This window comes from Protopterus annectens, chromosome 16.part0 (assembly GCF_019279795.1).
Source record: "Protopterus annectens isolate FY-2018-M chromosome 16.part0, PAN1.0, whole genome shotgun sequence".
NCBI classification, from domain to species: Eukaryota; Metazoa; Chordata; order Ceratodontiformes; family Protopteridae; genus Protopterus; species Protopterus annectens.
Window position 1 is genome coordinate 650,954,877 of NC_056750.1, and position 14,270 is coordinate 650,969,146.

Sequence of the window (14,270 nt, forward strand, 5' to 3'; positions counted from 1 at the left end):
CAGCATGTCCTATTTATATCCGTGCTAAGGTTTAAGTCGCTTGCTTTAGTGTTTTTGGTGGATTTGGATTTTTTGAGGTGGAGCATGTCCATTAATTCCGGGTTGGACATGGCCTTGTATGTCAGGCACATGTCACCTCTGAGCAGACGGTATGCGACTGAATAGAGCTGGAGTTTCTTCAATCTGGCAGTATATGACAGATTTTGGAGTCCCTTTATCCTTTTGGTGAGGAACTTTTGGGGTCTCTCCAATTGCTGCAGATGTCGGGAGAGATACATCCCGAATGGGACATTGTACTCGATCATTGGTCTGATAAGTGAAGAGTACAGGGGAACAATGACCTCACTAGATCTGGATGTGAATCCTTCATGATCAGGTGGTCAATGTAGAAGATCTATCTAACCACTTTAGCAACGTGAGTGTCAAAAGAAAGGCCACTGTCAACCTGGGTCCCCAGGTCCCTGATAACCTCTTCTGTGCTTAGTGGATTGCCACCTATATGGTAGCTTGGGGTTACCTTGTTTTTCCCGAAGGGTATGACTATACATTTTTAACTTCAGGCCATGGCTCTGGCACCAGCTATCTGTTTCCGTGAGTCCCTTCTGAGGGATATCCGTGTCCGATGCACTTTCCACTATGGCGCCCAGTTTGCAGTCGCCTGCAAACTTTGTCAGCCAAAGTCCTCCCATGTTGGCCTGTACTTCTGAGAAGAAGATGCCGAACAATAGGTGGCCAAGGACCGAGCCCTGTGGGACACCACTTGTGACCGGCTTGGAGTCTGACATAGCGCCAGCAACTCTAACCCTGTGGGTTCTGTCCTTAAGCCAGTTTGCAACCCATCTTGTGACATATGGGTTTACATTTAAGCTGGTAAGTTTTTCTACAATACCCAAGTGGGGTATTGTGAAAGCCTTTGCAAGGTCAAGGTAGGCTGTATGGACTGCCTTTCCCTCATCAATGGCCTTGGTGACTGTTTCGAAGAAGTTGACCAAGTTCAAAAGGCATGATCTTCCCTTGACAAAGCCAAACTGGGTCGGGTCTAATGTCTGCAAGTCCACTATATCTTTGTTTATGAGCTCCATTATGATCCTCTCCGTAGCTTTGCAGACTAGACTTGTAGAGGCACCGCCTTTGTGGAGTGGGACCACAGTTGCCATCCTGTGGTAAGGCTGAGATTAAACAGCTGCCTTATGTGCAGGTTTAATTCCTCATTTAGCTCATGTAGCACACAGCTGGGGACACCATCCGTCCCATTGATGCTTTTTTAGCTTTAGAGAGCAGCTTTCACCATTTGAGATGTCTGGGAGGCTACACCGCTGGGATGATTATCTCTCCTTTGGGGGGGTGAGTTTGCACTGAACCTGTCTGCCAGTATGTTGGCAATGTCTGTGGGTTCAGTGATTTTGTATCATTTTGGACTAATTCTGAGCATATCTGGGAGTTTCCACTCAGGTTGCTAACATAGCTGAAAAAGGCCTTATGATTGTCCTTTGAATCTATGGCAATTTTCTCTCAAAATTGGCCTTAGTTGATTTTATGAGTGCTCGTATTTTTACTAATAATGATCAGAGGTGACTTCCTTGTATGGATTTTGTTCTATCATGTAATAGCTTTCTCCTCTTATTGTAAAGTTTGTTAATGGCTGGGGTCCACCAGACTGACGTTTGCCCTTTGTGGAAAGAGTCTTGGTTTTATTTGGGATTGCCTGATCCATGCAGTCTTGGAGGTGTTCATAGAAGGCATTTGTAAGGGCTTCGGGTTGTGGTTTCCACTGGCTCAGGGGCCTTGAAGGATACCACACCAGTCTTGAGTAGTGTGAAGTTTGCTTTAGAGAAGTTCTTCACTGTGGTCTTTTTTGTTTGGGGTGGGGGCGGGATGTGGATTTCAAGTGAGATTAGTTTATGATCAGATCTCACCAATGAGGGATATACGTCCGGTGCAAAGGAGCATCCAGTAATTTTGCCTTAACATGATCTGGTAAACTTTGTTCTTTTAACCAAGCATGTCTTTGAATCACAGATCCTGTAACTGCTGCTCTACGAGAAGCTTCTAATGAATCAAAACCACATTGCAAAGTATGCTTTCCCACTTGTTCAGCTGCATGCAATAAATCCTGCATTTCCTTATAGTCCGGTTGTTCTGCATTTGTACTCATTTTCTGTTTTAATTTAGACAGTAAGTATTGTTGATATTTAAGCATGTGAAACTGGCAATTTAGAGCCCTCACTGCTAAAGTTGCAGAGGTGTAAACTTTTTTTCCCCATCTGTCTAATGCTCTGGAGTCCCTATCCGAATTCTTAGCCGTGAAAGCCTTAACCACTTTGGGACCCTGGGAAATAGCTTCTGGGTCAGCAACAGGGTTTTTATAAAGACATTTTTGTGGGAGTCAGGGACTCTGTAGTACCTGTCTGGCTTTACTGGAGCTGGGGAAAATAATCAGGATTTAAACTAGATTCAGAGAAGACATCATCCACAATGTCCAACACTGGCAGAATAGCAAGGGGCCTGTGCTGAGGCAGCAAAAGAAAGTCCGTGAGCCTTTTCTTGGATTCTGAGTAATCCTGGCCCTCCCAGTGGAAATGCTCCCTCATGGTATGTAGAGTTTCCCCAAAAGAGTAATCCTCAGGAGGAGAGGCTGAAGGAATTGATTCTTCAGCATCAGAGTCCTCATAGGGGGGTAAAGAGTATCCCTGGTCTGAAGAGGAATCGGAATATATTAAAACCTGGTCAGAGGAATCATAGTCTATATTCTGCCTAGGCCTTTTATCAGGAAGGGAATGGGAATCCCTGATCAGAGTTATCAAGTCTTCGGCCATATTGAGCATCTGTTTTTTAGGCAAGGAGGCCTGTCCAGGTGAAGGCTGTACTTGCTTCGTCTTTAATGTAGGCTTAGTCTTGGCTGTAGTTGCAATGGTAAGTTGAGTAGGCCTGAAAACACCCTCAGAAGCCGATGCTTGCTCAGCGGCTCCAGACCCATCTGAAGGGTTAATCTCTGCTGGGCCAACACCTTGAGTATCCAGAGGCCTAGGCACCTCCACACGGGAGTCGGTCGCGGCCTGTGGTTCTGAGGTAGCGGGTGTCAGGGGCTGCGAAAGCTCCTCACTGAAAACTGGTGAACCGGCAACTGGCCTGGAAGAGGCTTCGTCATCAGTTTTGGGCCTCGGATGCCTTTCCTTATCTTTGCGTTTTTTGTGCATTCCATTCGTCGGTTGTTCCAATGGCATTGTATAATTAAACCTTCGCCCAAAGTAATGGCGAGCAAAGTCATACCAATGTTTATTTGTGCGTTTGTTAAATCTAGCACAAAACCGACAACTAGTGACGTCATGATCTGGGCCTAGGCATGGAATACAGTAAGAATGAAAATCCTTATGAGGTATTTGCTTCCCACAAGAAATACAATTATTAACTTTTACTGACATCGGTCTGAGGCAAGAAAAAGTTTCCCCAATGGGGTACTTAGCTTTATTGAAGACTTCAGTTCTGAAATCGAATTTGAAATCTCAGGAGTCGGCCGACCGGCACTTGTGAACTGCTTTTGCTTCGGGCACCGTGTGGCAAGAAAGACTGGGGAAAAAGGCGTCGGCTGCTTCTTATATACCCCTGGCGTACTGATGTCAGGGAAGAGGCAACAGCAACTGACGCCGGACCAAGACTTTGGAACTCAGGTCAACTGCGGGCCCGCCTGCCGGCAGGATAACCCAAGTGTAATGATTGCAGCAGTAAAACACGATGAACATCAGCTTTACTCAACCCCATTCAGATGACTCACATCAGAAGATCTGATATGCAGCAGGTCAGATTACCATGACCAGACCAGAGCAGGGCAGTATTCTACTCTATAGACCAAAGAAAGCTTAAGAGATCATGTTTTCTAGTGTCTGTAGACAGGATCGTTACAGAATAAAACAGACAATCTGACAATGCAGACTGTGCAACATTAAAATCAGCTGAAGCACTGAAGAGATGTTTTCCTGTAAAAACAACAAAATATATTTTTTTATAAACACGTACCTCTCTTTTTCCCCAGGTATTCAGCCTCTACTCCTAAAGCTCGCTCTGCCTACCGGCCTAACACTCCTCGATTTTCCAAGATCATCCACTGGATAGCAAGATCCACCTTGACTGCCTGTCTCCCTACAGGGATACTCCTACTCCTTCTCTCAGTAGAGAGAGCTAGAGGATAAATATAAAGTATGTAACATGCTACAATCATTACTCCACTTGGTCAGAGAATATTGCTCTATTGTTCTATCACTTACTTGGTGCTAGTGAAGGGTTCCAACCAGAGACGCCAGCAGCCTTGCCCTTATTACTGGGTGCTCCCCTAATATCAGCCTCACCCCTGGTGCTTGTCCCTATACCTGCCCTGCCTTCCTTCTTTCACCATTCAGTCTGCCTCTCTTATAAATTTAGGCTCTGTCCACTAGGGGGTAGTGCCTACCCACCTACCTAATCATTTTTCCTCACTCCTTCCCATACACTTCAATACCACTTTTTAACATCTTTCCCTATACTAACTGCTAAATTACAGCTCTATCCATTCTATCTCTACTTTTTGTCTTCTCCTTTCTCAGTTATAGTGTACTCCAAGAGTCACACGTACCACCTTGCTTACCTTCTTCTGTTCTTACCTCCACCTCACTGATTGTTTCTCACACTGTCCTGCTGTCTACCTTCCTTAGGTGTATCCCGCTATGTTCGCCCTTCGGGCTCACTCCGCTCCCCTACCCTACCCCAAAATCTCAACCACCCCCAGTGCATCTACACTTATACCATTCTAACCACTCCCACTTCCTCCCACACTTCACTGACAACACCCACTTCCTCTCTAGCAATTACACCACTCCCTCTTAATCACAACATTCCTCCCACCCCCTCCATCCCCCTTAATCCTATCCTACTTACTTTCCACCAACTACACCCCTCCCTTTTTCACCAACAACGCCTCCCTCATAAAACTCCTCATCACACCTCCCTTCATATCCTATAATTTCACATCTACTTAACACACTTATTCTCTACACTACATATAACACCTTATCAAAACCACAACATGATTACAACATACAAATCACTCTTAATTCATCTACTATTACTTCTCATCCTTACTTACATCCACTATCTCACCCAACCTAACACCACATATTATCTTCCACCCACTCACTCTACCAGCACACTCCCCTTTTCTGACTTAAAATCTTTTGTCTCAATAGCCCCTGAACTCTATCCCATTAACCCCCATCTACTTTTTCACTATAAACTAAACACTTCTTATAAACTCTTTAGTCCCTTCCCTAGCTCCAATATTCACAAATATTTAAAAACCTAAAACATTCAAACAAGGCAATCCAATCATCTTAGAAATTTAATTGAACATCTTACAACCATACTCCTATCTGGTGATATACACCCTAACCCAGGCACAATCACCACTTCCTCCATATCCAAATCCATCCTACTAGCTTCTCTAAATGCTCAAAGCACAGCAAACAAAATCCCTATTCTACATAACAAACCCGACATCTTAGCTATTTCCGAAACCTGGCTAAAACCTCATATAAAAGACACTGAAGTTCTACCTCCAAACTACTCAATAATCAGAAAAGACAGAATCCATACAAAGGGTGGCGGGGTAGCTTTACTCTATTCTTCCACCCTATCCATTACTCCCTATAACAAACCCATTCCAAATTTCTCCAACGCAGAATTAACATTAGCTTTATTTCAATTAAACAAACACAAACAAATCTGCATAGTTTCACTTTACATCCCCCTGGTGACAATGTCTCTGTTTTAGAAGACATCCTATCCTGGCTTTCTGTCAATATCAGTAATGAAACTATTATCATGGGTGACACAAACATTAATCGGTCCTGCATTAATTCCCCCACACACCCCATAAACATTAACCTCTATAAATATTCTCAGCTCATCAACCAGACTACCAGACCCTCTAAAGATTTCTCCACTGGCAGTACCCTAGATTGGATTTTAGTATCTCACTCCCACTACTACACCGACAGTGGAACTCTCCCTGACTCCCTCAGTGACCATCTTCCCATATTCACCAAATGTCTTCCATGTCCACTACAAGCAACACATAATTACATCAGCACTCAAAACCTAAAAAACTTCGACCCAGTAACCTTCTCAGACTCCCTAAAATCAACAAATTGGAACCACTAAAAACTCTAACCCTGGATAATGCTGTTGCATACTTCAATACAAATTTCCTGAAACTCCTGGATAGTCTAGCCCCCATAAAAACCAAAAGAATTTGAAACAATATCGCCCCCTGGCTTACAAAAAATACACTAACTATCATGCGACTGAAAGACAAAGTCTGGGCACACTACCAAAGAAACAAAATTTCCTCTACCCTAAATGAATTCAAAACTCTTCGCAACAAAGTCAAAAAGCTTATCACAATAGATATTCAAAACTACTACTCCATACTTCAAAACAACCATAAAACCAACCCTCAAAAATTCTGGAAAGGTATCAATAAACTCCTAAAACCTGGCACTGCAGAAGACCCAAGTGCTCCAGATATCAATCTTGCCACCCAATTCAACTCTTTCTTCTTAGACTCCATCTCTAAACTTACCACATCCTTCTCCAATAACACCACACCCTCTACACCTACATCCCCACCTCCTTCCTCCCCCCTCATCTCCTACCTCTCAACTCACACCTTTTTCCCTAAAACCAATCCCTACATCTACAATAAAAAGCTCCTGCAAAAGCTAAAACCATGTACTAATGCGCCTGATAACATATCCTCATACTTCCTTAACATTGCTGCAGATGCCATTGCCTTCCCCATCAGCATACTAATAAATCGCTCTATCCAAGAAGATCTTATTCCCACACTCTGGAAAAGAGCTTTCATCATACCCTTACATAAAGGAGGCAAGAACAATGATATCACTAACTACTGTCCCATTGCCATATTTTCTCCTATATCAAAACTCTTAGAAAAATGCATCCATCTCCAACTCCTTCCCTATCTCCTAGATAATAACTTACTAACCCCCACACAACATGGTTTCAGACCCAGCCACAGCACCATGACTGCCCTCCTTTCCTTCCTGGAAACAGTAAATACTGCCCGAGACTCTGGCTCTGTTGTATCCACTCTCCTTCTTGACCTTACTAAAGTCTTCGATACCATATCTCACAGCCTTCTCCTTACTAAGCTATCTAACCTTAACCTACCCCCTGCCACTATCAATTGGTTCCTCAACTATCTCTCCCATAGGCAACAAGCTGTCAAATGGAAACCAGCCATATCCTCCTTTCTAAATACACCCACTGGTGTCCCCCAAGGTTCCATCTTGGGTCCTCTCCTCTTCAATATATTCATAAATGACTTCTCCCACTCAATTCCCCATGCCAAACGTGTTCAATATGCAGATGACTCTACAATCATCTGCACAGCCACATCCATTCCCACTCTCTTAAAATTAATCCAAGAGGCCTTCTCTACCACAGAACAATGGATAAAAAACAATCATCTAGCACTCAATGCATCTAAAACCAAGCTTATGGTATTTACCCCCTCTAAAAACACAACCATTAACAAAAAACTACTCTCTATCATCAGCCAAAACAACACCCCTCTTGAACTAGTATCTGAAAGCAAACTGTTAGGGGTCCTGATAGATGACCAGCTCAAATTCAATAGCCATCTACTACTAAACATAAAAAAAAACATTATAAACTTGGCATGCTTTATCAACATAATAAATTCCTCTCCACATCTACTAAACATACTCTTGCTACAACATTCCTCATTCCTTCACTTCTATATGGGGCTCCACTTCTAACAAACCTTCAATCATCCCTTAAAACAAAACTGTCCTCATGTTATAATCAAATTGCCAAATTTGCCACTGGCCACAAAGCATCTACCCACCACTGTGTATCTCTCCACAAACTAAACTGGCTTGAGCTTCCTAACTATCTCACCTTTACTCAGCTCTGCTTTGCCCACAAACTCATATTCCATCCATCCCTCTGTCCCTCACTCAGCTCCACCTTTAAAATGCACATGCCACAAAGAGCCCTAAGATCTAATAACCAAAATCTGATAGAACTGTACAAACCTCTTCACTCGCCAGGGAAAAATCTGCTGTCCTTTTCCCTAGCACACAATTGGAACTCCCTTCCCCCCTCCATCCGTACCACTGCTAACCTTCCAGCTTTTAAAAAATCTCTACACACACACTTAGCATCTTCCTGGGAATGCTCCTGTTCTCATCCCTCCTAGTCTAGCCTGCTTCCTACAAGCACCACATCATATATACCAGAAACTATAAATTAGCTAAAGCAATAACACCCTAATAATTATTAAACTCTAGTATTCCATTCTAAATACTACATATTTTTCTACAACAATGCAATGCTAGTCTTATATAGCATAACAAAGGATTTTTGCTTGTAATCACCTGTTCCTCTGTTTTTTGTCTTGAACACACATTTCTCTATTTTGTCAACCACTGTTAAAGATTTTACCACTGTTTTTGTCAATTTGTATTAATTTGACTGAATGTGTTAAAGTGTAAACATCTGTAATGTTTTGTATCTTTATTCAGGAGATTTTCTCCCCAGGACTCCATTGAAAACGGGTACTTCGGGTCCAATGGACAATCCTGGTAAATCAACTGTAAATAAATAAATAAAATAAAATACTTCCTTTGACACTCCACTGTAGTTCAAACAAAAGATTTGACAGCAGAACTACAGGCTACAAAGAGACTTCTGGAAAAATATTAATGAGGGTATATGCAGTATGCATGTTCTCAAACTACTTGACTCCATATAAAGAAGTTTTTCTTGAAGTTTACAAGCTGCTTATTATTATACTTATTCTTCCTGTCACATGATCTGCTGCATGTCAATACTATTGATTAAAATGCACCTCTGAAGTATAATGGCAAATGAGAAACTATGCAACTTAGCAGTTGTTTCCACTTATGAAAGTCACACAAAGGACTTGGACAAAGTAGTAGATATATTTTCTAAAACTCATAGTGACAGAAATGACTTAGTATATCTGTATAATGTTCTCAAATGATGCATCTCTTATATTTCATGCAGAACAGGGCAAGTTTGACAAGGGAAAATGGTGTCCTTTGGGGCATGGCCAACTTGGCTAACTGACAGCAGCAAATGGTGAAAGGTCTGTGACTGAAAACTTTTCTCCAACAGAAAATATAATCAAAAAATTAAAATTTGGAAATACTATTTAGCTTTTTTATTCATTAATAGTCAGAGAAAAGATTTATAGCTTTGAGTTCTTAAAAGCTGCAATGTGTTAAAAAAGGCATCCAGTCAATAATATCCACTATGCAGGATGTATTACTTAAAATGGACAAAATAGATACCAACACAGAAACTTTCAAAGAAAAGATCAGAAAGAAGATGGAAAATTTAGAAATTATTATAAAACAACAAAGTGCATAAATCAGCAATATGGAAGACGCTTTAAATGATCATGAAGGGAGAATAAATTAAAACAAAATAACTGACTCATAGATAAAGCTGATGATTTAGAAAATAGACTGAAATGAAATAACATTAGAAGTTATGGCATGCCTGAAAAGTACAAAGAAGACAATATAATAAACTTCTTAACAACCTGGCTACACAAAACATTAAGTATACCTAAAACTTTTTCTTTTGGAATTGAAAGGGCACATAGATCCCTGAGGGCACCTTTGAAGCATGAAAACTCACCACCGCATTTAATTATAATTAAGTTTAGGTCAGAATTGATGATCATTCCAATAATGTAATGAGTAAAAGCAAATTCTGCTTACCACTGGTCAATGAACTTAAAAAGAACAATATTAAAGCCACTTTTGTGTTTCCTGCAAAGATCAAAATTTTTCTTTCTGAAGGAACTAAAATATTTGACACACTGGAGAAGACATCCACTTTTGTCAGCAAAAGTAAAACCCTTTACAATACAGAATAAATTGATTGGAACAGTATATCCCTCAAGAGAGAGTATTAGCTGAATTCCCAGAAAATTGCTTCTACAATTAAAATCTTATAAACAAGTGACTTTTTTTTCTCTGATTGCAAGACTTGTATTTTCTGAAACAACATATTTACCCTTTAAATAAATGGTTTGTACTGGACTATACACTTCAAAACATATGTATGTATGTATTTATATTTTAAGCAAAACATTTTTGTGATAAGGAATATAAATGGTTAGTTTTATTGTTTTGCTATATTTACAGTGAAATATAATATATTTAACTAAACTTTGAAATGTATGTATGCATATTAAAAAATACTTCCTGTAACACAATGTCATTATATTATAAGCAATGGAATTGGTAACTTTAAGACTATACAAGTTAAGAATTTTATTTTATTTGTTTACCTTGCTTAGTATGTGCATTGCTGGGTTAACCAAATGTCAGATCTAAGTAATATGCTTATTAGAAGTTTTAAAATGCTGGTGTTTTTGCTTTCCTTGTTCCAGTGTAACACATTCCTTTCACATGTTATGAAGCAGATAACACTTAAAAAACTTAAGAGCAAAAGAATGTTCCAGTTGTGTCAGAATGCTGGATTCTTGCCTGCCTGCTTCCCACCTTGAGCTGTTCTGAAGAAAATCTATGTCAAAATTCATTACTGATGTCTGTGAAAACAGAAAGGAACTTTATTTTTCTTTCTTCTTTTTTTAAGTATATATGTGAGAAATCTACTCACAATAACATCTTTTTTGTCTTTGTTTCTTAGAAGTGAAGAATTGGTAAAATAAAAGCTATAGTAATGTTTTATATTGAGCTATTGCTAACATATAATTTGCTTACATTTTACTGAATGTTAACAGTTTATGCTGTAGTGTTAACTTTTACTGTACATATTAATGGAAAGAAGTAATATGACAGAAATGTGAATGTACAAGATCTCATACAATTTACATAGAAAATCATACAAAAATATTTGGAAATATCTTGAAAGCTGAAATTTGAAGCTTAGCCATGTGAACTTTGAAGCTTTTTGTATATTGTATGTTATAAGATTCATTAATACTATCTGAAATAACTCATTTCATAAATCAGAGCTGAAATCTGAGTCTTATATTGCTGAATCAGTATATCCATTTTGATAGAAAGTAAAGTAGAGTTTATTATATGTTTGAGCCCAGGAAGGGAGAATGAGAATTGAATTAAGCACATTGTAATTTTTGAATACTGCATTACAGACTGCTATTTTATTGAAACCATAGAAATAGAAAGACATTCTCTTTGACCTCAGTAATATACATATTTTTTATGAATTTGTTTAATAAGCTAAAAGATTTTTAAATAGTTTAATACGTGTCATATTAAGATTGTTACACAATTTTCAGCTACAGACGTACTTTTAAAATTCATTCAGGGCTATTGTTACATCTATAAAATGTGTATATTTTTAGCACAATGACTATACATATGCATGGATGTTTATTTTGTATAATACTTTAGTATGATAAGAATACTATCAACTGTGAGTTTACAGATACATTTATCTCTTCAGATGCCACTTTGCTCTGCTTATTTATTTAGAGATTTAGTTACAATAATGTTGAATGAGTAAATAATTTAGGAAGATTTAATGGATAATTTATACTACTATTACATAAATAGGTATATAATACACTATTTTTGGATTATTTAATATTTGTGATTAACAGAAGAGGATAATTAAACTTTTATGTAGTAATGGGGGTATAGTTTTAAATGGCAAAACACATAACTAAATTAATAGTCTCTTATTATTTTTAACTTGTATATAATATTATATTAATTATTTGTAAGTCATGATAGATTTTATTTAGTTTTTAGATGGATTTTTAGGTATCAGTGGGTAGAGAGATAGTATAGTAGTTTGTCTATTCAATAGACCAACTAGGAACTTTGGTATCCATGGTAGGCTAGGTTTTATTAGTAGTACTGTATATACAGTTGCAGTTGTAGACTTGTTTTTGCATTTGTGTTTTAAGAGTTTTAGTAGCTTAGTTTGTAGAAAGTAAGAATATAAAAATGTGGACTGTTAAGGCAGTGTTGGAAGAATGCATTAGAGTCTTATATACAGGTAAATTAATATGGTGGAAATTGTGCCATATTGCCTTTTAAAATAATTATTTTTAAATATACAATATGGATAGTTTTAATCTAGTAGCTATTAATTTAAATGGATTAAATAACGGAAGCAAAAAGAAATCATTAATGTGATATGTAAAATTAAATAGAGAAGACATTATGTTCTTGCAAAAGATTCAACTGATAGATAAAAATATACAATTTTTAAATAACTTAGGTTATGAAATGTTATCATCTGCTTCTTTTAACAAAAAGATGACAGCAACTGCTATATTTTGGAGAAAATCTACTGTAATGCCTAAGGTCATGGAATACATTAATGATCTCAAAATAATGTATACATTTATAATAATTAAATATAATGGCAAACTCTATACACTAGCTAATTTTACTGGATCCCTGGAATAGGTGCAAGGGTGGCTAAAGATCATTTAAACTTACTACAAAGTCATTAGAAGTGTAGTTTAATTCTAGCAAGGGATTTTAACTGCATATCTATTACAGAAGATACAAGTGAATAGATGAAAGCTAAAATTCTGGCATCAGGTAAAACATTAAACAGGTGGATCAGTAACAATAATTTTGTTGAGTTTATAGTAAAAGCAGAAGATAAGTTATTTATTCTTTACTCATTATTTTTATGCACATGGGATGCAAACTAGAATTGGTAGGATTTATGCCTCTACAGATTTACTTAATAAAGTGAATTATTTTTAAACTATTAATTGCCCTTTATCTGATCCTAATGCATTAAGTATTAATATATTAATGGATACAGGGAAATTTTAGATTATCTATTAAATCCTAGTATATATACAATGAAACTGAAATAATTTAAGATTTATCTTAAGGAATACATTGCAAATTTTTATCTTTGAATGATAACGGTCAGGTTAGTAAAGTAAAATATGGGAATCCTTAAAATGCATAGTAATGAAAGAATGGGAAGATGGGCTAGTAATAAAATGAATTAGTGAGATAAAGAGGTGTTAGAAATACAAGAAAAAATACACAAAGCAAGGTTTGAACAACAACAACAAAGGAATTTGATAATACTGAGGTAATTAAAAATTAATGACAAAATATCAAACAATTTTAACACAAAGTGGAGACAGCTTTAGAAAAAAATAAAATTGCACAGTTATGGAAAGACTTCAAAATATCTACACAGATTAGCTAACAGAAGTAAGATGTTAAGCAAAAAGGCATAAATCAATAATATCTGAAATCCTCATACTAATAAGCTTACTTCAGACACAGAGGAAATGCTCAATATTTTTGAAAACTTCCATGAGAATCTTAAGAAAGATAAAAAATAATAATCTTGATGATTATAAAATTGACAAGTATTTAAAGAAAATGTTGCTAATAAACATAATGACCAACAAATATCTCTGCTGAATAAGCCTAAAGCCCTGATATACATTAAAGACGTTTTTAAAAAAGGGAAAAATGGTAAAGTTCTATGGTTAGATAGTTTAAGTATGGAATTATATAATCTGCTCCCATGAAATATTTTAGCATTGTCAGGATAATTCTGAGTGACAAAATAATTCCTCCCTCATAGAAATTTTCTGTTGTCTCATCTGTACTTAAACAAGGAAAGGTGAATACTTTAGTTTCCTCATATAGACCTATTTCATTACTAAATGTAGACTATAAAATATTTACTTCCATCTCCATCATAAGATTAAGAGATATAGTAGATTCATTAATTAAGATTAAACAGGATTTATAGTCAATAGATTAATGTAGTAATATAAAAAGGGTAGTAACTGTCTTAGATTCAGCAAAAGGAATGAAAAAGAAATTGTAGTTAATTAGCTAGAATATCAAGAGAGCTTTTGATTCTGAAGATTGAACTACTTGTTTAAAACTTTAGACGCATTTTCATTTCCAGAGGAATTTATTGGAATATTAAAAAACTGTATAGAGACTCTAAAACATATGTTAAAAGTGAATGTTACATTTCTCAAAGATTCACTTTAAACAAAAGCACAAAGGAAGGATGTCCTTTGCATCCTCTATATGCATTAGTTATCAAACCCTTAGCTAACAGTATGTATAAGCAGCAAAGAAAAATTCATGGATTCTCAGTTAACAAGAATTATCAATTTAAAATACAACTTTTTTTCAGATGACATTTCACTAACTATA

The 14,270-nt window shown here is 37.2% G+C and overlaps 1 protein-coding gene across 1 annotated transcript in view; it reads right to left on the minus strand.

Annotated features, from left to right (window-relative positions):
• LOC122790993 (AP-1 complex subunit gamma-1-like) overlaps positions 1-6,075 on the minus strand; it is a 170,393-nt gene extending 164,318 nt beyond the window's left edge. The window contains exons 1-3 of the mRNA XM_044058719.1: positions 6,072-6,075; positions 1,845-1,850; positions 342-345 (exon numbers count right to left, since the gene is read on the minus strand). Coding sequence (XP_043914654.1) covers positions 342-345; position 1,845 — 5 coding nt within the window. The 5' untranslated portion in view covers positions 1,846-1,850; positions 6,072-6,075. The remainder of the gene's footprint in view (positions 1-341; positions 346-1,844; positions 1,851-6,071) is intronic.
• Positions 6,076-14,270: the final 8,195 nt, after the last annotated feature.